The sequence below is a fragment of the Dreissena polymorpha genome, chromosome 3, assembly GCF_020536995.1.
Source record: "Dreissena polymorpha isolate Duluth1 chromosome 3, UMN_Dpol_1.0, whole genome shotgun sequence".
In the NCBI taxonomy this organism is placed as follows: Eukaryota; Metazoa; Mollusca; class Bivalvia; order Myida; family Dreissenidae; genus Dreissena; species Dreissena polymorpha.
The window spans coordinates 107,371,625-107,396,317 of record NC_068357.1 but is presented as its reverse complement, the minus strand read 5'-3'; the positions used below and the strand labels follow the sequence as shown (position 1 = coordinate 107,396,317).

The window sequence follows — 24,693 nt, the reverse complement described above, 5'->3', positions numbered from 1 at the left end:
ATAAAAGCAATATGTGAAAGTATATAGGAAGTATTTGGGGTAGTATGCAAACTTTAACATCAATTATATGCATATTCTAAGTATAAAAGGGGCAATAATTATGACAAAATGCTTGATAGAGTTGTCTGCTCTTGTTTATAGGTTGGGGTGATGTTGGTAAACAAGTATGCAAAATATAAAAACAATATGTCAAGAGACAATGAAAATAAATGGGGTAGTACGAAAACTTTAACATTTGCTGCATATTCTAAGTGGAAAAGGGGCCATAATTATGACAAAATGCTTGATAGAGTTGTCTGCTCTTGTTTATAGGTTGGGGTCATGTTGGCAAACAAGTATGCAAAATATGAAAGCAATATGTCAAGGGACAATGAAAATAATTGGGGTAGTACGAAAACTCTAACATTTGCACCCTAACGCAGACACCAACGGTAACGCAGACGGTCACGCCGACGCCGGGATGAGTAGGATAGCTCCACTATATATATTTCATATATAATTGTCGAGCTAAAAATGACAAACGCATTACATATGCAAAACGTGATAACAATTCAGCTATAATGAATGGCAAGATATGCGTAATATATGTATATATATATATATATGCTTGTGATTAAGATGATTATATATCATAAGTAACTCAAATATTTTGTTAAAATCTTTACTGTTAGTCATTTATAAAATAGTGTAGACAAAGAATACATGAGGGAATAAAACAAAATCCAACCAACACATTTACAAACATTCTGGTTTCACATAAATACCTTTGGTGAACAAAATCACGATCCAAATACACACTTCCTCAAAGTCTCACAAAAACATCCAATTTTTCATTTTCAACTCAATTTGAACAAAAGAAAACAAAACTTGTTTAAGGTTATTTACTCCCTAGCTCTATTTTGAACAATAACATATCAAAGCATCTACTCATTATTTACACTCTAAACATTTATCTGTTATAAAACTATTCGCAATTTCAAGCCATTCGTATGGCATAAATAATAAAATAATCACAATAAATATGTAGAAATAAACTTTTGACAATATTCATGTCATTACTACAGACTACCTGTATTGTGTGTGTTTCTGCACCATAAATAAATTCAATTAATGTTATTTTGTATTTATAAATATTTCTGTAAATAATCTGTATTTACAGTAACAGTAACTTAGTAATGATTTTTTTTTCTTGCAATTCATTAAAATTGGAGTGAACATTTATTATGAGTATCATATGACACATGTCATATGAAAGTGTATCCTATGCCATATTCCTGTCTGTGTAGATATAGACCAGTCTTAGCATCTGTGCAGTATGGTGAGAAGCTACAATGTCTGTTAAAGAGACAACTTAACATTGTGTGACTTTACAGGGGAATGCGTAGCTCCTGACCAGACTGTGCATATGGCATTGACCTGTTTTTGCATTATGTTGCTCACATTTTAAATGGGGGAACTAGTGCAATTGAATCATCCTATAATACCCCTTATATAACAAGTATGAACAGCAATTCAGATCTGGGTCTACGACGAGGTAAAGAAAACAAAATATCATTGTTGCTTTTACACATTAGAACGTAAGTGATAGAAAACATTCATTTTATTTTAAAAATCAACAATTTCTTAAGTGCTGAATCAAACGTAATATTTCTTATATATTTGTACATGAACATTTTTCAGAATAACTAAAAAAGAGTCTGATTGACAGAATCATATTTTCAGCAACAAATACAAAAGCTGAAAGTTTTATCATTTACCAATGGCTCATCTCTGTAAATCTCTGACTTATTAATTCAGAAAAGCATAACATTAAAGAAAAACAGTCTAGTAAAATAATTCACCCTATCATCTTATATTGAACCACCTCTGAATAGAAATGCACTGCTAATAGTGATGTTATTGACAAAAAGATTTCATTTCCAAAGCTAGTGTTTATATAAACCAAGCAAGACTTCCAAACGGTTCAAAGTTCAAAGTGCATGGGTAATGGTGATTTTGAAGGGCAAATATTCAGCAGGGTACAGATTAGTAAAGGTCTATCTTTTGGATAGGCCAATCCATTGGAAACATCTTTTGGATAAGCCAATCCATTGGAAACATTGTTTTTCAATTATTACTATCAATCTATAACATATATTTTGGGAAATTATTAACTTATCAATCATATGTACAAAAGTACAAAAAACATTAGGAAATCTAAAGTAAATAAATTGTTTGACATGAATGGTTATAATATCCCTATTCTCATCAGAAACCTTTTCCCAAAATATTCCTACATTCTTACAAATTATACCATACTTATCAAAAAACACATTCGCTTTATCTACTTAGTACAAATACATATAAAAATGAGCTCTCGTACAACAGCTGACCTCACTATCTTGTACAAATTATACAAAAAAAGCATTCGTAAAAACACAAATCAGATGTAACCTGTGTCGAAATTCACATTACATAAATGTCACTATCACAATTTTACAAGTCACACTATTTATAATTTTCCCTCTAAAATAATACATTCTTTTATACACATACATGTTTATGTAGAAAATATAATTACACAAAAATTAAAAAGGGTTATTTTTCAAACTACCCTACATAAATACATGAACATGAAAGTGAAAACCACACACACAGACTTTCTATTCTAGTCCTTAATTTATTAATCTTTGAAATCGTGTTTTTGTAATAACAACAAGTCAATAACATTGCAACTTAACAACGCATGTTCCATGCCCTCACACCATGTTAACATGATCCTGTAAACGTAACTACATGTATGCAACGAAAAATCCTTTTATTTTGGTGCTGTGAAAATTTACTAGATTTTCTATGCAAACATTTTATGAAAGTATAATCACACATAAATATAAACGAAGCATATTTTGGGAAAACTAGACTAAATACCAGTAATTGTGCTTGAAGAGTTTTCCAAGCCCCGACTGACCAGCATTGCATTTTCCGACTGGTGGATTTGTTTTGTTAAATAAGACTTGTGAGAAAAAAATAATTGCAAACAGCAGGAGGTGGCATCATAAAAAAAACATCAAGCTCTTCAGCTCCAATACTTGATTCAAAACAAAAATGGCATACTTAAACAAAAACTCTGTGAACAATTCCTTAGAATACTAGTTTGACATACTAACATGAAATAATTAGAGATCTTAGGCATTTATCTCCCACAAAAAGTTATGTCATAACATTTGGTTCAATTGGTTTTTATTGTTCTACATGGTGAATTGCTTAATTGGGTCATCAATTCATTATGTTATCAGATATATGCTTTTGAAATACAGGCTTTTAAAACGTATCTATATCAAAATACTCCATTACTTCCTGCTTATTTTAACATAAATATTACAAAATAAGCAATTTATAATAACACTATATATATGGAAAACGGCAAGAAAAAACGAGAATGCCAAATGGTTTGAACAAATTTAAATGTGGTTTACCTTGTTGTTTGTTTGTCAAGGGAGGTAATTGAAATATCACTTAGGTCCCTTATTCCTACATGTTTGAAGATAAAAGATGTATGCAACATTTGAGTGGGTTCACATTTATACCGGTGTAGCCCAAAACTTGCAGTAAATTACCAACAGGATGTCAGGTACTAACACTGATGCCCCAACATTAAACTAGAGCTTTGTCACAGACGTGACGTATACCCCCACGTGCCGCATTGACACAGACTATTTTGCATGCTGTCTTCACAAAACAAGAGAATCCAATTTATGGCGATTTTTAAGAATTATAATGCCATTATCATTTATGGCCATTTCGACCTTTGAACTCTTGAATTCTTTCGCATGACATGCCGTCCAAATTTATGGCCATTTTTTTACTTTTGAACTCCGAGTGTGACCTAGACCTTGGAGTTATCGACATAATTTTTTCGCATGACACATCGTCCAATGATTGTGAACAAATGTACCAGGTATTTTTAAAATCTCACAATTAATGACATAGTTTTGGCCCTGACAAGATCATTTATGGCAATTTTTTACCTTTGAACTCACGGTGTGACCTTGACGTTGCAGATATAAACGTTTTTCTTTCGCGCGACACACTGTCCAATAATGGTGGACAAATGTGCCAAATGATTTTAAAATCTCACAATGAACAACATAGTTATGGCCCGGACAAGTTCATTTATGGCCATTTTTGACCTTTGAACGCAAAGTGTGACCTTAACCTTGGAGATATCAACATAATTCTTTCGTGCGACACACCGTCCAATGATGGTGAACAAATATGCCAAATGATTTTAAAATCTCACAATGAATGACATAGTTATGGCCCGGACAAGCTGATTTATGGACATTTTTGACCTTTGAACTCAAAGTGTGACCTTGACCTTGAAGATATCGATGTAATTCTTTCGCGCGACACACCGTCCAATGATGCTGAACAAATGTGACAAACGATTTTAAAATCTCACAATGAACGACATAGTTTTTGCCCAGACAAGCTCATTTATGGCCATTTTTTATCTTTGAACTCAAAGTGTTACCTTGACCTTCGAGATATTGACGTAATTGTTTCGCCCGACACACAGTCCCATGATGGTGAACAAATTTGCCAAATGATTTTAAAATTTCATGATAAATGACATAGTTATGGTCCGGACAAGCATTTTGACCTTTGAAAATCAGTGTGACCTTGACCTTGGAGATATAGACATACTTCTTTCGCGCGACACACCGTCCCATGATGGTGAACAAATGTACCAAGTCATTTTAAAATTTTACGATAAATGACATAGTTATGGTTTGGACAAACTTTCTGTTTAAAACGCACTAAGTGACCCTGTGACCTCGTTTTTGACCCGACATGACCCATATTTAAACTTGACCTTGACATCATCTAGATACAACTTCTGATCAAGTTTGGTGAAGATTGGATGAAATTTTTAGGACAGACAGACCGACAGACAGACATACAAAGTGACTCCTATAAAGCCCCCATTACCAGTAATGGGGGTATAATAATGAGGTGCACACACTAGGCATATACTGACAGTAAATTTTTATTATGAGGCTTTTTTATTTGTGAATTACACGGTCAAAAGCAAACTATATTATGGCTGTATGTGAAACTTAACCTCAGTGAAGCCTTTAACTTCTAGCGGGGGACAAAAGTGTTAAACACAACCCATTATATACATAGTGACAAGATAATTGCTTGAAGCCTCCTATTCCCACGTCATGATATAAATACCTTACCAGAAAAACAACTTGAAAAATGTAATTATGTTATTATAAATTCAATTTCTTTGCAAACTTTAACCATTTTCAAATACAAACGCCCAAATAACTTGTCAATGTAAGTGTAGGAAACTCAAAAATCAAAGTCTTCATTCAGTCACTGAAAGTCTGGTTTTCGCATCAGAAAATAACTGATTTCCATAGATGAGAGGCATTCACATGAAGAAAGCCAATGTCTGATGATGGATGGATGCGAAGAAATGTTGGAAGCTACCAAGGGGGGTCAATGCTATACAGGGGTGCTGCGGCCAGATTCTATACAGTTTTTATTTGAACCTGAAAAATAAGACAAAAAATAAATGTTAATTGTATTCTTGTCCACAGTGCTGCTTTGCAATATATGTTTATAGTGAAGTACAAATAACATTAAAGCGGGTATGCAGGATTTTGTCACAAATTTATGACTTTATATAAAATGTGTAAAAAAACTTATCATACATATGTTTCAATATTAATTAAAACGAGCACCGCATAACAGGTGCCACGCTCGGCTGCGGGTGCAGTATTTAATAAGTGAAAGCTTGTCAGATTTTTTTTTTAGAGGTCACAGTGACCTTGACCTTTGATCTAGTGACCCAAAAATGGGTGTGGCATGTATAACTCATCAAGGTTCAGCTACATATGAAGTTTCAAAGTTGTAGGTTGAAGCACTTTGATTTTAAAGCCAATGATCAAAACCTTGACAAAATGTTAAGGTTTTAGCATGACGGGGACGACGACGGACACGACACGCTGGCTATGACAATACCTCGGGTTTTCTCCGAAAACAGTGGAGCTAATAAAAGTTAAGAAGAACATGTATCAAGAGATGTGTTTGTCAGAAACACAATGTCCCCTAATGCGGCTCTGAATTTTTTTTTATACCTTTGACCTTAAAGGATGACCTTGACTTTCACCACTCAAAATGTGCAGCTCCATGAGATTCACATGCATGCCAAATATCAAGCTGCTATCATCAATTTTGCAAAAGTTATTACCAAGATTAAAGTTTACTGACAGACAGCCACACACATACAATGACAGACAGACAGACAGACAGGCCAAAAACAATATACCCCCCGATCATTCGATCCAGGGGCATACAAAAGTGAAAAGTGTTGTCCCTAATTAGCCTGTGTGTACCGCACAGGTTAATCTATGCTGACGCTTTAGGCACATGAATTAAGCCAAGTTTCCCACGAGAAAGGCTCTATTAATGAGAACACCACAAAAATGTCACCTAATTTTGATGGACTTGAAGGTCGAGGTCCCCATATTCTGACAGTGCCGTCATCTGACGCACTAGCCAGCATGCCAGGCACTGTGGGGTTCCAGTGAACACAATTAACCGTGCGAGAATGGCCCTCCAAAACTGCTATTGGCATTTCACGCCGCAAATGCCATATATACACTTTGTTATCTGGAAATAGAGTTATAAGAAATTATTGTCTCTTAAGTCTGAAGTTTTTATTTCCAGGTGTAAATTAATGAGAAAATTCTGCCCTTGAGGCTGCATTATGTGAGGACCCTGAGTGTGTCCAGCAATCATAGACAAATGAACTTACGTGACTAACCAAATTAAAAATAAATTTCCAAATAATTACTAGAATTTCCACTAGAACTTAGGTTGTGTGTTTTTATTGACTGATATTAATTCACTTTTGATTTGCGTACTGTGTGGATTTAAACTTTGTTATCCCAGTATAAATATACATGTTTATAGGTCTCCAACATTACAAATACCAACAAAGTGATTTATATCAGAAATCCATGTTGCATATGTAATAAATATACATATATCAGTTGATAAATTACATTTAATTACATATGACTTGGAATCATAACACGCTTCAGTATTACAGAGTCTAAACCGCAGACTGGAAGTACATATCGATTTTTTCGCCATTGCGTCTGTGTAATTTTGCCAATGTACATGACTGACTTTTTTGCGCGTGACCACTCATATGGGGGAAATTTAACATTTGGGATGCAAAATTGCTGGCCGCTGGCTGGAGAAACGGGGTTACCGCTTAAGAGGGGTGCATTATATAGTGTTTATCAACGGTCGCGGCACAGACCGGCCGCCTACACGGGGCGATGAGGGGTGACTGGAAGTAGGGGTTGGACTGTATTCTGTATATAAACTACAACAGGATTCTTGACTAACAAAAATGCCTTCTAAATACGGTTAGGAATTTAAGCACTCTTTCGTAATCAAACGAGGCACATACAGATTTGCAAATTATTTACATTTTGCTGAAATTTCCGAATTGTAGGCTGCATAGCAAGCTATAGCATTATATCTCTTCAAGTTATCCTCTCAACCTTTTTGAAGCTCTGATACAAAGAGAAAATGCAACCCGCAAAATACAGAACACAAGTAACTAGCAGTCTATTCAGGTTTTATGCTGTTTGCTGCTCATTACTATCTTATGGACGGAAATCAAGATTTTAAAATTTAAATCTAGTAAGAAAGGTATTAAAATGAAATTGATTTTCTAAGGGACTACAAACTCATCCATGTGCGTCTCTAAGTGGTAATGGGTTGAATCACATCTTACTGACCTTCACTACCACTAGCCACAAAATCCTGATTGAGACCTCCAAAGCATGAATGTATTGCATATGTGCCTTGTGAGACACCCTGGAACTTCCGCACCAACACTCGGTCCTTCAAGTCCCACATATGGACACCCTGAAAGAAAAGGATTCAGATTTTACTGTTGCAAAAGTGTTGGCCAAAAATTCAAAGTATAATATATGTAAGATTTTTACTCTAGAAAATCGAGGCTTAATGCATGTGCGTAAAGTGTTGTCTCAAGTTAGCCTGAGTATAAGGCAAAGGCTAATCAGGGATGACACTTTCCGCTTTTATGTTGTATTTTAGTTTGGCTAATCTGGGACAACACTTTACACACATGCGTTAAGCACCTTTTTCCCAGAGGGCAGTTCATGTTGAACAAAAAAAAAACACACAGACTAAAGTACATAAACAAGAAAATGTATTGTTTGTTTACAGCGCTTTCCCAATATGGAAAAGTACCAATACCAGCCCATTTGGGAAAAAATAGTGCGAAAAACTCTGACATTGGAGAATTTCGCATTGTGAAGTCTTCTTATTGGGAAATTGGTGTATCTGAATTTCTGCTTACTAATAATTTAAAATTGATAACTAAATGTTGTCAAGTAGTCAATATTATATTGACTTACATTCAAGCCATATTGTTGCATAGGGAAAATAACTAAATGGCATACTGTTCACATTTGATGAAGATTGTTTGTTTACTTTAAAACAATACTGCTCACTGCTTAATGAACACCCTTGAATACACAAACCAATCTTATTTTGGTTTATGCTTTCACAAATAAATTTTGTTTCACTTCCTACATTTTTCATTTTTCAGCAAAGGTGATAAAAATATCTTCATTTGGCAGTTTTAAAATAAATGTATGCAATTAATTATTGAAAATGTGATGACAAATCCATTATTTGTAATATTATGTTATGAACAACCTGATATTAGATACACCATTTCATGTCATGAAAACACTCAAAAAGTTATCTTGAACGTAGTTATATGGTAATTGCTGTGTTAAAAGGGAAAGCATAGGATATAAAATGAGCCTCGCTGTGTAAAATGAGGATTAATCCTTTTCCACTTAAAACATGTATTTTGACGCATTGTAGTCCCCCCAAAATTAACATTTAATTAAATACCTTTCTTACTAAATTCAAGTTTTAAAGGCTTCATTTCCAATCCTTAGTTACTGATGAGCAGCAAACAGCAAAAAACCTGAACAGATTGCGAGTTACTCCCAGTCTGTTCTGGTTTTATGCTGGTTGCAAAAGCCATTTTCACTTTGCTCTTTATGGGGTAATGGATTAATGCAGTACGTAGTGCTAATCAGGGACAAAACTTTACGCTTTTATGTCATTTTTCATTGAAAAGAAGTCTCTTCTAAACAAAAAGCAACTCTAGGCGGAAAGTATTGTCCCTGATTAGCCTGTGTGGACTGCACATGCTAATCTGGGACAAAAATATATGCATATGCGATAAAAACATTTACCCAGAGTTTGGGCTAAATTGGATATCTTGCCTGCTTACCTGGTGTGCTATATTTAGTAGGCACAGCCTCCCTGTTGCGTTTAATGTGAAAGACATAATAGGGTGTGTTTCTTGAATTCTGGAAGAAAAATAAGTTAATGTTTAACAAATAAGACTGGTTAGATGTTGAAGAGAGGGTAAGTCCACATGTCAGTATGCTGTCATGCAAACAGATAAGTGCAAGGACTAACAAAACAGGGCATTAGAAAAGAAAGAATACCAAAAAAAGGATATTAGAAAAGAAAAAATACCAAAAAAGAGGGTATTAAAATAGGAGAAATACCAAAAAAGAGGACATTATAATAGAAAGAATAATCTGAGCTACAATAAAAACAAAATTTAGCTTTATACATTTAGCTTAACAATCTTTTGCAGTAAAAGTATCGTTTCAATAAATGTCAAACACTGAGTATGGTACCTGAAATACTTTGTCATTAAATACAAATATTTGCAACTGGATACAAGTTTTTTATGACATGTCTGTGTTAAACTGTAGCATACTTGAATATAATTTCTGAACGATGTAACATGCATATTCACAGCACCTATACAAAGGCATGACTTACAAATGGGAATCGGTAAGTTCATCAAAGTTGTACGCTCTTATGCGGAAGTGTGTGTCTGCAGCGTACACGAGTTTCCCATCGTTCTGGCAAGCGAGGCACTGGACTCTCACACCTTCCCAGGAGTCAAGCACGTTACCATCAAGGTCCTAGAAGTGAGAAAGAAATGTACACGAGTATCTCTCTGGGAAAACTCGGTTTAATACATATGTATAAAGTGTCATCCCTGATTAGTCATTGCAATCAGGGAGTTGCTCAAAACTCTAAGGGTCAATTAAGCTTACTTAAGATCAATTTATTTATGTAATACAGTAAAAACTCTCTTTACGACCACTTCGGTATTACGACCAACTTGCTAAGACGACCACCATTTTTCAGTCCCGATTTTTTCCTTCTATATTTCAATGGTCGTTACACTCACTTATCTGACCAACCCGCTATTACGACCACTTTAATCAGTACCAATGAACTAAATTACTCTAAATTGCAAAACAACCAGTAATTTTCACACCATACTTGATTTGGTGTTGTGGTTCGATCAGGTTTGTGTACAAAGCCATTGTGACTCAATCAACCACAATTCATGACAATGGTTTTTGGCATAGATATGCGACGCAGGTGTTTGATTTTTGGCACTTGCTATTCTTTGTTACCCTTGATTTTTGTTTGACAATAAGCTATTATTACCAAGTCTTTGATGGGTAAATTGGTTATTGTTTGGTACTCACTTTAAAGATTAAAAACGGCATATAATTCAACAGTTACGATAATTGAGTAATATGGTTTTGTTCATGATGGATAAAAATCCGACCTGTATACTATATCGTTATTCAAAATGGATAATCCAAAATGGAAAGAGTTGTGTTTAAAAGAAAAGATTGATTTGATCAACGCGAATGATTAGAAATCTCAACGGCAGTTGGCCCATTTATTCGGCATTAGAAAGACTCAGGTGTGTTTTTTTTTTCAGTCTCTCCAAAACGTCATTTGCTTGGCTCCGTGCCGTTATTTGATAGTTGGGACATGAATCCGCTTAATGAGATTTTTATGCAGCTATTAAACCTATTACATTTGACCAAACAAAATTGCATAAGCCATAGAAAGAAATTTGGCTATTAATAAAATTTTCCCGTTATGAGAAACTCCTGTTTCAGCTATGTTTAAAAAAAACATGTCAGATGTGAAATGTCGTCTGCAGTTCTAACATTTAATTGTATAACCCATTCTAAATGTTCTTATTTTTCCTTTGTAGGTTGTGAAAGTATAAAACTCTTCTACGTAGACGACAATTGACTCTTTAAGTAAACCTAAAGGATGATAGTATCATGATGAAAAGTACATGTACATGTAATTTAAATTCTTGTTTGAAAAGCTGGACATATTATATTTGTACACTGCATAAATAAATTAACTGTTATATTTTATGCAAAAACATTAAAATTCATTGAATATTAACATTTCTGTATTATCTGTCCATCAAATTTATGAAAACTCAGAATTAAAACCACCTGGCTATTAAGACCACTTTTCAAAAGTTCCAGAGGTGGTCTTAATAGCGAGATTTCACCTTATTATATACCTGTTTAATGCTTTTAACAAAATACAGGTTGTATCAATCGCTGTTTCCAATTCCATATTACCATACTAGCCGGACTACTTCCACCCATTTAATGACGTCACATTACACGCACCAAAAATATAAATATTTTATATTACGAAATATATTACGTAGTACATCGTGTGACGTCATTTCTGTGACAAAACACAATAGTTTTATCTAAACTCTGTAAGGACAAGTCGGACGTAGTGTTTTTTAACAATAAACTATGTGTAAAAAACGTATTTTGGAGTGTGTGTTTATCATGCATAAATGTATATTTCGATAGGAATACAATAAAATAGTGTGGTTTATACTAAGTTTCGATAAAGACATGGAAGATAGAAGTGGTAGTGCATATCGTTTAAACATTTATGTTATAAACATCGGATTAAAGTTGTCAACTTAATTGTTATAAAAATTGGATTAACGATGGCATTAAGGTAAGCGTGTCGGTAACCTGTGTTTTCCCGGTTCCAATGTTTACACGTTAATTTACATAAACTGTATTCATACGTATCTTAAATAAACTATGGCGTACCGTTTTAGTCATTGTTTTGTCAGTTTTGTTAAAGTAAAAAATACATTTGTTAACTGTTTTCGTTAGTTGTTGTATATAATAAAAGGCATATTACGCTAGTCAATTGTTCCAAGAGTTTGTATCACTCTCGTGGCTTGTGCTATTTCGCATCACACTCGAAGCTCCGCCTCTCGTGTGATACGTCATCACACAAGCCACTCGAGTGATACAAACTCTTGGAACAATTGACTAGCGTAATATTCCGTATGTATTTACATTAAAAGTTAGACCTTTTAACTATATTTTCATTTAAAACATAATATGAATGTTAAAATATTTTGCTGAATACATAATCATGAATCTTATGCAATCAATTTTATTAATGTCTCAAGTGAGCAGATTCGAAAGCATTATTAGTCATTTTATTATCTTTTTGCCTGGGAGGAACCAGTACTTGGTATCTTTAGAAAGATATTCAAAAAGACTTTTTAGTAAAGATGTTCCATTCGCAGATTTTGGATCCCGTATTGTGCAACCCAGCACTTACACACTGATAAAACTGTCCCTTCGTGCCCCCCGTCACAAACTTCCTACTGTCGCTGTGCCACGCGGCGCCTGTCAGACTGTCCTCCGGAGACTGGCTCATCTTCACCTTCAACTCCCCAGTCTAGACAATGAGAACACATACAGTACAGAAATTAAATTACAAAGACTGATCTTCACCTTCAACTATCAAGTCTAGACAATTGAAAACAACACGGTATTTTACACAAACTGATCGTCACTTTCAATGAATCAGTCAGGACATTAACACAAATGGTACAGAATTTTGTTTACACAAACTAGTCTTAACCTTCAACTATCCAGTCTGGACAATGCACTAAATATGTCACTGAAAAGTTTTGCGGGCTGATTACATACATTTATCTGAAAATTGCAACGCCTATACTTCACAACAGAATTGTGGCAATTAAAAAATACTCCTGTTGTACTTTTAAGGAATTAAATATGTCTTTTAAATAAAAAACAAGAGATATGTTTGTCAGAAACACAATGCCCCCTATTGCGCCGCTTTGAATTAAAAAAAATTACCTTTGACCTTGAAGGATGACCTTGACTTTTCACCGCTCAAAATGTGCAGCTCCATGAGATACACATGCATGCCAAATATCAAGTTGCTATGTTCAATTTTTCCAAAGTTATCGCAAAACTTTAACCAGACAGGCCAAAAACAATATACCCCTGATCTTTTGATCCGGGGGCATAAAAACCTACAAGAGCTTTCAAAAGACATGAACATTTTCTGTTGTCATGTGTCATGTTAACTCATTGTCCTTATTAAAAGCATGCAAAAAAGTAAACATTAAATTCACGAGCAAAGTTGTGAGATCCTTGTGGACAACTTGGACTGAAATTTTGTTATTGCCGAATAAGAATTTAGTAGCATTAGAACACAATAATAGATTCAACAAATATGAATGCACCAATGACCATCAATATTTGTTTGCGCAACAACACAGGCAGAACATCAATATCAGGAATACAATTTATCAAAGCCTGTTACAGTCAATCTCACTAACATTAATGAACATTCAAAAGAAATACTGTAAAAAACAATAATTTTATACTACAATACAAAAAGTATATTCAACATTTATTATCCATCTTTGACACAGAAGACACAGAAAAGCTTGAAAAAATAATTTAGCCTCACTCTGGGAAAAACTTGGCTTGATGCATGTGCGTTAAATGTCGTCCAGGGCAGTCCACACAGGCTTATCAGGGAAGTCACTTTACATTTGTATGATATTTTTCAGTTAAAAAAAGTCTTTTCTTAGCAAATAAAAAACAGTATAGGCAGAAAGTTTCGTCCCTGATTAGCCTGTGCTGATTGCACAGGATATTCTTGGATTACATTTAACGCACATGCATTAAAACCTAATAACACAAAACAAGGCTCATTTAAAAACCAAATGCGTACAATGACATTCCAGAGCCAGAGCTCGGCGCATTCGTCTGGTCCACAGGCTATGATGTATGTACAGTCCGGACTCCAGGCAATATATGACACGCCGTATGAAGGGTTATCAAACGTTCGCTTAAACTTCACTGTACCAGTATCCTGAAGAATAAAATATAATAATAATATATGATATTTTCCATTATATAGAGACTACAGAAAACTGTTGTTACCTAAATATAAGATATGATGGCCTTCAATTATAAAATTAAAGCAACTGATGTCTACTTCGAAAAGGAAGACATTGCTGGTAATTAACCTGGCTAAATTTACTAGAATGGCCTTCGATCTAGTCACAATTAGTATTACACAACAACAAACAATATACACACATATATATATGCGTGTGCGTAAATTTTTTGTTGTTGTGTTATTTATTGTGGTCAACATTAACACAACCATTAATTATTATTTCATGTCCATTATATATACCATACTTTTCATCACAATGTTGAATAAGCATTTATTTACATCGCCATTACATGTCTTATGAATGTTGTTTGGCTATGTACTTATGTATTTGCCAATAAAATTGACTTTACTTGAATAAACATTAAGGGTCAACCACACAAATATCAGTACAATCTGTAAAATGGTTAGGAGTTAAAGGTCAATACAAAAAATTAGTAGACACATTTCAAAAATTTAAAATGGATGAATATTTGCTTAAAGTATTTATACATTCAATATAATTAAGTAAATCATTAAAATTACCTATATTAAAATCCAGTATTCCACGAAAATAAAGCTTAAATGTAATTACCCTATTTACAGCTTAACTTTGTTACCTCAATGTCACTGTGATTTCAAAATTGACTTCGAGATAACCGTAGTATGAAATATTGGAATATGGACTTCAAGATGCATTATGTTTTAGTTACTTGTTGTTTGGACTTTGTGATAAAGTGATTCAGTACATTTAATATGAGCTAAAAAAAGTCAATAATACATTCAAATGCGTTTCAGTGACTCTTTACACACATTCCATGAAACCCCACGACGACTCTTTACACACATTCCATGAAACCCCACGACGACTCTTTACACACATTCCATGAAACCCCACGACGACTCTTTACACACATTCCATGAAACCCCACGACGACTCTTTACACACATTCCATGAAACCCCACGACGACTCTTTACACACATTCCATGAAACCCCACGACGACTCTTTACACACATTCCATGAAACCCCACGACGACTCTTTACACACATTCCATGAAACCCCACGACGACTCTTTACACACATTCCATGAAACCCCACGACGACTCTTTACACACATTCCATGAAACCCCATGACGACTCTTTACACACATTCCATGAAACCCCATGACGGCTCTTTACACACATTCCATGAAACCCCACGACGACTCTTTACACACGTACCATGAAACCCCATTTTCCCAGAATGTGGCTCAAATAAATTCTGCAACATAGCTTTCTCATTACCAAACCCGAATCTGTTATTAATCTGTATCTTGTGAAATGTACATAAATAAAACAATTGCACGTAAATCATTCATATTTAGCCTTTCAATATGTAACCTGCCTTGTCGACATCCCAGATGATAAGTGATCCCTCTTTAGAGCCAGTGGCGAGCATGGAACCGTCCGGAGAGAAGCGTAGGAACCAGACATCGTCACAGTGCTCATTGAGCACCTGCATTGTCTGACATGGGAACTGCTCCCTGCAGACAGGTATTCATTAATCATTTTGAAGGATTTAGTGTAAAACTTGTGTAGCGAGTGAACAAAAAGCTTACTATGACTTATGTTAAGTTTTTTCTACTTTATATAATTTGGTATTTATACACTGGTACATTTAAATATAGAGTACATTCATGTATTGCAGTTCATTAAATCAGTGTAATTATTAATAAGGTGGAATTCACTAGCGATTACAGGCATATACAAGTTTAAAACAGCAAAAAACTGGTGACGACAACAGTTCAGGTTCAATGCTGTGTGCTGCTAATCAGTATCTAAGGGTTGGAAATGAAACCTTTAAAACTAGAGCACCGCATAACGGGTGCCACGCTCTGCTGCAAAAGCTTGTCAGATTTTTTTTTTTTTAGAGGTCACAGACCTTGACCTTTGACCTAGTGACCCAAAATGGGTGTGGCGTGTAGAACTCATCAAATTGCATCTACATATGAAGTTTCAAAGTTGTAGGTGGAAGCACTTTGATTTTAGAGGCAATGTTAAGGTTTTTGTTAAAGTTTTATATTAGAGGTCACAGTGACCTTGATCTTTGACCTAGTGACCCAAAAATGGGTGTGGCATGTAGAACTCATCAAGGTGCAACTCCATATGAAGTTTCAAAGTTGTAGGTGGAAGCACTTTGATTTAGAGCCTATGTTAAAGTTTGATATTAGAGGTCACAGTGACCTTGACCTTTGACCTAGTGACCCAAAAATGGATGTGGCGTGTAGAACTCATCAAGGTGCATCTACATATGAAGTTTCAAAGTTGTAGGTGGAAGCACTTTGATTTTAGAGCCAATGTTAAGGTTTTAGCACGACGCCTACGGCGGACGAGCTGGCTTTGACAATAGCTCGGGTTTTCTCCGAAAACAGCCTTGCTAACTAGCTCTATTAAGAAAAGTCTTTAATGAATTTGATTTTATGTTGGTCATCAAACAGGTCAAAATGTGTATCTGAGGAGTAAAGGGTTCAGTGTACAAGCCTGCATACCTGCTGCAAACATGGTCCAAGAACAAAGAGACGTCTTCCAAGCCATTAGAGAACTTGGTGTTGTGGTAGGGGCACTTCTCCTTCTGAAGCTCCACTGCCTGGTTCAGCAGTGTGAGGAGACGTCGAGGAGGGAGCATCACTGACGGTGGCAAGAATGCTGCAACCCGGACACACAAATACATTGGAGCCCCGCTCTGGGAAAACGGGGCTTAATGCATGTGCGTAGTGTCACCTCAGGTTTGCCTGTGCAGTTCACACAGGCTAATCAGGGACGACAATTTCCGCAGATACTGGATTTTCGCTAAGATGGGACTTTCTTTAAATTAAAAATACCATAAAAGTGGAAATTATCGTTCCACATTAGCCTGTAAAGTCAGCACATGCTAATCAGGGACAACACTTGGCACACACGCATATAGACCTATTTCACCAGAGTGAGGCTCTAATACATTCATATCTCATCATTAAGCCGAGCAATTTTAATAGATTAAGAAAAGTGCTATTTGATTGATTCTTGTCAAGTTTTGATGGGTATAAAAACAATTGGGGGTGGTAATACCGTACTTAATACCGATTTATTTCGAAGATATAACACACCAGTACTTCGATGTGACATAAAACAGCCAATAAGGGCACTTTATGATATCATTTTATGTTTTTCAATATCATGGATTTCAGTTGGTTAATTTTCAAAATAAGGCCGAACAATCATGGGATAAATAGTAAACCAGGTCACAATCAACAATATAAAATAGCTTTATTCATTTTCCACTGTAATAACTGTATAATCAGGCTATAAATCTTGTCTCCCATCTTTTTAAGGATTTTACATTGAAGAGAGATGTGACATTTAACTTTTATTGACAACAAAGTATCAAATAACATACCTTGTAGTTTTTCTATGAGTTTCTGTCTGGTCTGTTGCCCTTTACCGTTCCACTGAGACATATCATGCAGGTCCTCTGGATTGCTGCACATCATGTAACTGAGGATGAAATTAAGTGTATTCACGGTAGTATTTGGTACTGATCAACACAGACATTCAGAAAAAGATGGGGAAAGCAAAAATTGGGTTTGAAAGTCTGTCAATGTTTTGAAAAGCTTCTAACAGTTGTTCAGGCGTAAAATTTGAAAAAAAATAAAACTTTAACATTAAAAACTCCAATGATGATGTTATCAGCAGGTTTCTAACAACAATCCATACAAAAGTCACTCAACCTTGGACAAAGTAAGTAATACTGTGCACGGTCCTAAAATATTTTCCAGAATACTGGCCCTTAAAGTCATTTAAAAGTTATAGTCAATTCCATTAAAAAGTTGACTCGCCAGTAGATTGGACTTTGGGCCAGTAACAGTTTGGTGCTTGCCTGACCTTGCATCAGTTTATGGCTTTTGCAGACACTATCAGGGTTTTACATTCATGTCAAATTTTAGGGGTCCCTAGGACTTCTGTTATTAATTTTCAGGGGTCCTGTCAATAAAAATGGGGATCCCAATGAAAATTAGGTGATATATTAGTAGTATAGCACACGTGAATGGTCCTTTATGCATGGCAAGTTTTGTTTGCATGTTTTTCACAGTACATCAAATCATTTCTGAATGAAAGCCATTGATATTTATAAAGCCATTCCGGCAAAAACTTTCGAGCCTTTTTAGTGGCAGGGGGCATTGTTTCAGTCCCACAGGAACCTTGCTCTTGTGTGGCAGATTCTGCATCTTTTGAACTACTTTGAAAGAATGCGCGTAAGTCACCTTGTTTTGACATTTTTGTAGACGAAAAAGGGAATTTTAAAATGCATGCCATTTGAGTTACAAGCAGCGAATGTATGCTACAAATGCTGGCTGAGTTAAAGTCAAACAGTTAAAACTTAAAGTTTAGTAATCGATTATTTACGTAAACAATAGCCGCGATTTAACACACACCTATACAATTAAAGATTGTATAATGTATTTATTTTTACAGTTTAATCTTGCTAGCCAGATAATAAGCTATCATAACCTCGGTAAGCTTTTCTTTCTTAGCGACATAAAATAGCTCGCATTTACGCATTGTAATCTCAATTCGGGACTGGACTTTGCACCTAGCAACAGCAGGTGCGCAATAATACGATTGGTCGATTAATCAAACAAGCGAGACAATCCTACATCCTTCTAGAAAATGACGTACTGCAGTTGTCTTTCAGATTTTCTTGTTGATGAGAACCAATACGTCTAAATAATTGTGCGTCCCATGGGATGCAAACCAACAAAAATGACGGGTCCTGACTGGCACTTTATGCGTATTTGACGCAGAATATCGCGTCCCGTAAAACCCTGCACTATAACAGAATTAAATTGCATTTATTTAATCTAATAAGGCCTCCCTTTGAAAAAACGGGGCTAACTGCATGTGCGTAAAGTGTTGTCATAGATTGCAAACTGCACGTATTAATCTGGTAGGACATTCCCCGCCCAAACTTGAATTTTGCTAAGTAGTGGCTTTAATTATACCCAAAATACCATAACAGAGGAAAGGGGACTGCACAGACTAATATGGGACAACAATTTATATACATGCATTAAGCCCCATTTTACCTGCTAAGCTCGTGCACTCTCTCCGTGTTGTATCTGAGAGGAGTGAGTTCATGTCTCAGGCAGTGTAAAGCCTCCAACAGGTGGCCATCTTCCAACAACTCCAGGTACTTCTGTTCCAGGATTAGGAATTTCATTTCCTGCAAAATAAACCATGAATGCTTCAAAGGTTTATTTTTATGGTTATTGCTATCGTATTTGAATTTAAGGCTAGCAAGGGGACAATTGCTTGAACAAATCTGCATCCAAAAGTGTCATCCTAGATATCCTAGATAAACCCATGCAGTTTGCAACTGCTGATCTGGAAGAACTCTTTCCAATTTTTATTTCTTTCTTGTTAAGTGTGTTTTTTACACCATACATAGAATGAAGACAAACAGTGCCGACCTGTATTAGTCTGCAAGATTCAGCTACATGTAATTTAAACACTAAGGCAGATATAAAAAAAAATAATTAGAACATTCAAACCAACAAAAAAATCTGTTCCTTAAAACTGGTCTTAAGTATAATGCATCCACTCACCAGAATGTTTTCAGACTTCTCAACCAGAATCCTCAAATCATCAAGGTCTTCATCTGCCTACAATAAGTATGTACGCAATTGTTTTTTAATAATAGCATCATGATTTGAATTTGTCTTACCATACTTAAGTGCACTATCGGATACCAATTTTCGACCCGTTCTCCTCAGAGCTGCTAATCAAATGCTAGCTCTAGTAAAAGGTATGATTAATCATGGGTACCATAGATGACAACCTTGCTGCTAAAAAGGTGGTTAAAAAATATGTTAAAATATAAATACACTGTATAGCTAATTTTATTAAACAAACCACACAAAAAAACTCAAACTATTTGGAAATACTTGTATTATTTTAGCTCAAAAAATTATCAAGAAATAATTATTTTACACTTTATTATACTGAATTCTATTTGGATTTCATTTGTGAAGCAGTTAAGCAAATTTCTTTTATGGCCAGTTTAAAGGGACGTTTTGGTAAATTGACAAATTACAAAAAAAATGTTTCAGATATGCAAATTTCGTTTTAGTTATGATATTTAGAAGGATACAGTAATAATGAATATTTACTATGCTCTAAAATGTTCATTATATGCATCTTTTAAAAATCTGAAAATTATAAAACCTGACAACCGCAAAACGATTGAATAATTTGTAGAATTCTGTTGATATCGTTATATTTCATGACATGAACAGGATTGCTTTTAAAAAGTGTAAAATACACCACACACTATAAAAGCACTGATGGTCAAGTGGTTTGAGCACCAGACTTTTACTCCCAAAGTCAGTGGTTTGAGCCCAATTGAGGATTACTTTTTTCTTTCTTTAATTTTATTCTTGATTTTGACTTGTTATTTAGTCCCAATGTTTAGATTTATCAAGTTAATTAATTTCAGGACAAACTTCCATACATGCAAAAATCTGTGAAAAGGTCCTTGTTAGTAATTTCTGGCCTCTCCATGGAATATTTCACTCAGTGCATGAGTCCACCATATAATATCTTATCTTGCCTCAAATTTTTTAACCATGCAAGCCCCATGTTTAAAGTTTCAATACAGGAAAACTTATGCCAAATCTATTTAATGACAATGCCTTACAGTTCATGCTGGAGCATTTGATTGATCTGTAAAATTCGGAAAATCTCAAAGACTTTTTGGATGTAAAATGTACCTTGTTCCATTCACCATTCATGATGTTAGTTCTGAACTGGGCAGCAGCAGGATGTTCAAGCATACATCCAGACTCTGCTATAAGCTCATTTACAGTGTGACTGAAATACAGGTAAACAAATTAAGTATAACCCATATTCATAGTCATACCAATAAAAGTTACATGTATGCTCAAAATCCCGGATTGTGCTAGACTTTGAAAATAATCACTTATACCTTAGTACAAACTTTGCAGGCACATTTTAAAAATAATTATAAATAGGTATGCTTTGTTTGTAACAGCACATAAGCAGTGTTCTCCGGAAGCAACGGCAGCTGGCAATTTCACCAGTTACATTGAATCTATATGCCGGCTAATTTTCCCAAAAATATCAATTCAAATGGTGTAAATACACCTGTTTTATATCTAAGTTGCTGTCTACGTTGAAAATATAAATGGCTACGATGATTTTTCTGGAGAACACTGACATATGCAGGTTTTTCCGAAAGCTTGCCAATTTTGGCACATCACCATTGTTGTATCAACATACACACTTTGAAGTGCATGTTCAAAGTACATTTTAAGAGTATCAATCAAAAGTGAAGAGTTGTCAAAATTTTGCAATAATTCACGTTTCAAATGGAGTAGATGCCAGATGGACAAATACAATTGGATGGCTGCACAATATAACAAGTTCACATAAACCATGTGCCAACGGTAGGGTGTTGCCAGTTTTGACCCTATCACAATATGAACGACAACAGTAAACAAGAGATGTGTTTGTCAGAAACACAATGCCCACTACTGCGCAGCTTTGAAGCCAAATATTTGACCTTTGACCTTGGAATGATGACCTTGACCTTTCACCACTCAAAATGTGCAGGTCCATGAGATACACATGCATGCCAAAAATCAAGTTGCTATCTTCAATATTGCAAAAGTTATGGACATGCAATGTCAACCCTTTCCCCTCATAAGAAGCAAAGTGAAAGTGGCTTTTGCAACCAGCATAAAACCAGAACAGCCTGCAAGTAACTCACAGTCTGTTCAGATTTTATGCTGTTTGCTGCTCATCAGTAACTAATGAAGCCTTTAAAACGTGAATTTTAGCCTTTAAAACGTGAATTTAGTAAGAAAGGTCTTAAATTAAATTTAACTTTCTAAGGGGTCCTACACATGCGTCAAAATTCTTATCTAAGTGGTAAAGGGTTAAAGTTTTCAGACGGACGGACTGACTAACAGTTCAACTGCTATATGCCACTCTACCGGGGGCATAAAAAGGACCTTTATGCTAAGATTCAGATTGCTAAATTACTCCAGTCACACATCCCAGTCATGGGAGATACAAAGGCACAAGAGGCCTCAGTCTTGTGGTTTTAGCTGATTGATGGTGAATGTTTTCGGATAAGACAAATCCAAACATCTGTCATCAAAATACTTAAAATTGAGCATTATGTGAAACAAAACAACTTTTTACTGTAAAGAGTTTTTTTTTTTTAATTATGTACATTATTTTTCATTGAAATGCAGTGTGGTACTTAAAAGTTCTGAAGATAATTTGTTCGCAGAACACAAAAAGAACAAAATCAAGAGTCTTAAATCATTTCAAAGAATAATTTATATTGTATGGGCAAGTACCTACATGTTTAAATTAATTAATAACTTCATTTACTTATATGTTGTACAGGTAAAAGCAACTGAATAACAATAACATTACCATGAATTTGAAACCACATTTTTTATGATAAAATATAAAATCATATAAAAATATTTTGTTATTTTAATAAAATAATGAAATACAAAACATGGATATTGTTTACCATAGTGTGTTATTGTTATTCAAACAATTCATGTGTTGCGTATGTAAACTTAAAAGTTTGTTTTCATTTATTACCTAACTAAATACAGTTTGTCTAACTAAATTTGTTAGTTTTCTTTAATTAAAAATGATGTCATCAAAGTAATGTCTTTAATTTGCATGTGTCACCCATGGCATTGTTGACAAAAAAATCTGATAACGTGGTTGTTTATCAACAAGTGACAAGTCATATACTGTGAAATATTTTACTAAGAAAAGCATGGAGACCTTAAACAGTGCAGATCTGAAACCAGTTGATGTGTCAAAACTGATTTGCGCAATTAAAACTGATTTGCGCAATTAAAACTGACAGTGGCCCCTTAGCCTCAGTTTGGATCGGTCAACGTTCTATGCCTTACTTTAACCCCAATCCACGAAGATGCTGCCCAATCAAACGTATGATGTCCATGTCTGATTTGGACATGGTCTTTTGAGGGTTCCGTTTGTTTTCCACTCCACCGTTCATCGATGTCTCCGTGGTCCCATTTTGCAGCGGAACCGAGAGAGTATCTAAGGTCTCGCCATTGTGCTGTGAAACCGTACCGTTCGTCTGCATACTGGCACAAGTTTTGAGCTTTTTGCGCGGTGGAGGGGTTACACCACCGCTCTCGGAGTCCGATGACGATGCCAGTATGTTAGCGCGGATCTTTGGAGCCGTTGCCTGTCTGGATACGTAACCCAGAAAATAAAATAAAGGAATTATGCGACATATATGCACCGATTTGTGTCGACTGTACAATGTTTTTGTTTGTGACGTCACGCGCACCTTGTACGAATGATGGGAGAATATGCGAACTTGTTGTTTTTTTTGGTAATCTGAAATTACGACAAAACAATCAAAACACAAATTTGAAAACAAAATTTGATTAAATAAAGAATTTTAATATGTTGATGACCTATAACATTCTATTATGAATTGGATATTCTTTTATGGTAACTAATTATCAATAACGTTACGCCTTATTAAACACTACTCTATGCCACGCCCACTTCTACTTTCATTTTCATTTTAGAGATCTATTAGTATTTTCCGGGACCTAGACATTTTCCTAACAAGGTTTAGGAATTGTATGCGTCCATTTGATAATTCATTATAAAACATAAAACCACACAATAAATAGCCAGACGCCTGTCACTAAATATAAGTATATAAGTAATAATTCTACTGGGCTCAACGAATCACAAATAACTTTTATATAAATATTTGTTATTGTAAATTCTGTCCATCTAGAAGTCTTTAGTGCACACTCGAAATCATATCATTAAAGAAACATAAATTAAAATCGCATGTTCTTTTAAACTAACCATCATTATATTTATGGTATTAATTATTATGTTTATTTTCCCTGTTTGAACAAAAAGTGGATTATTGAAACGTCCTTGGGGGCGGGTTGGGTTGGGTGGGGGCGGGGCTGCAGGAAAAGCTCGTCTGGTCAAAACTATGTCCAGAGTAGATCTAGATGATTTGCAAAGTGTTTTGCAGAAGCGACTTGTATGAAGAGAGGTAGTGGTGCGCCCAAGAACCATGGTCTATGTCCCAGATTAAGGGTACAAATGAAGTCAAAGGTCAGAAAGCATCCGTAAACTATCCCGAGCATAACTTTGTATAGCAAGGATCGATGTTTACATGTATAACTTAATAAAGTGGCGAGTATTGAAAGACGGCATATATTGCACCATTACCACGCATATTTGTTGATTGCAAAGGTAAGAGTTTCAGGTCAATGATCAATTACCGTAAAACAAATCAATTGACACATGGAACAAGTGATGTAAGACAGAGCGTCAAGGTCATACTTCAAGGTCAAAGATCTGTAATTATCTGGAGAATTAATATGTCCAGCATA

General features: G+C 35.1%; 2 protein-coding genes across 2 annotated transcripts in view; one reads left to right on the top strand and one right to left on the bottom strand.

Moving 5' to 3' along the window:
- LOC127870885 (uncharacterized) overlaps positions 1–24,693 on the top strand; it is a 385,033-nt gene that overhangs the window by 218,781 nt on the left and 141,559 nt on the right. The gene's annotated exons all lie outside the window — the stretch shown is intronic.
- LOC127870899 (WD repeat-containing protein 26-like) lies at positions 648–23,601 on the bottom strand. Its single transcript, XM_052413482.1, has 14 exons — positions 23,206–23,601; positions 21,010–21,109; positions 19,846–19,902; positions 19,327–19,463; positions 17,640–17,737; positions 16,753–16,909; positions 15,609–15,747; positions 14,014–14,154; positions 12,580–12,699; positions 9,919–10,064; positions 9,353–9,431; positions 7,812–7,941; positions 6,487–6,666; positions 648–5,543 (listed from the first exon to the last, which is right to left on the bottom strand). Exons 1-14 carry the CDS (start codon positions 23,400–23,402, stop codon positions 5,497–5,499), a joined length of 1,728 nt encoding a protein of 575 aa, XP_052269442.1. The 5' UTR covers positions 23,403–23,601; the 3' UTR covers positions 648–5,496.

Excerpts from the sequence above, each read along its gene's own strand:
- LOC127870899 (XM_052413482.1), bottom strand. The coding sequence starts at position 23,402 with ATGCAGACGAACGGTACGGTTTCACAGCACAATGGCGAGACCTTAGAT. Across the intron at positions 15,748-16,752 it reads TTGGACCATGTTTGCAGCAG|GGAGCAGTTCCCATGTCAGA; the intron begins GTATGCAGGCTT and ends ACCTGTCTGCAG. Across the intron at positions 10,065-12,579 it reads AGGGACAGTTTTATCAGTGT|GACCTTGATGGTAACGTGCT; the intron begins GTAAGTGCTGGG and ends TCTCACTTCTAG.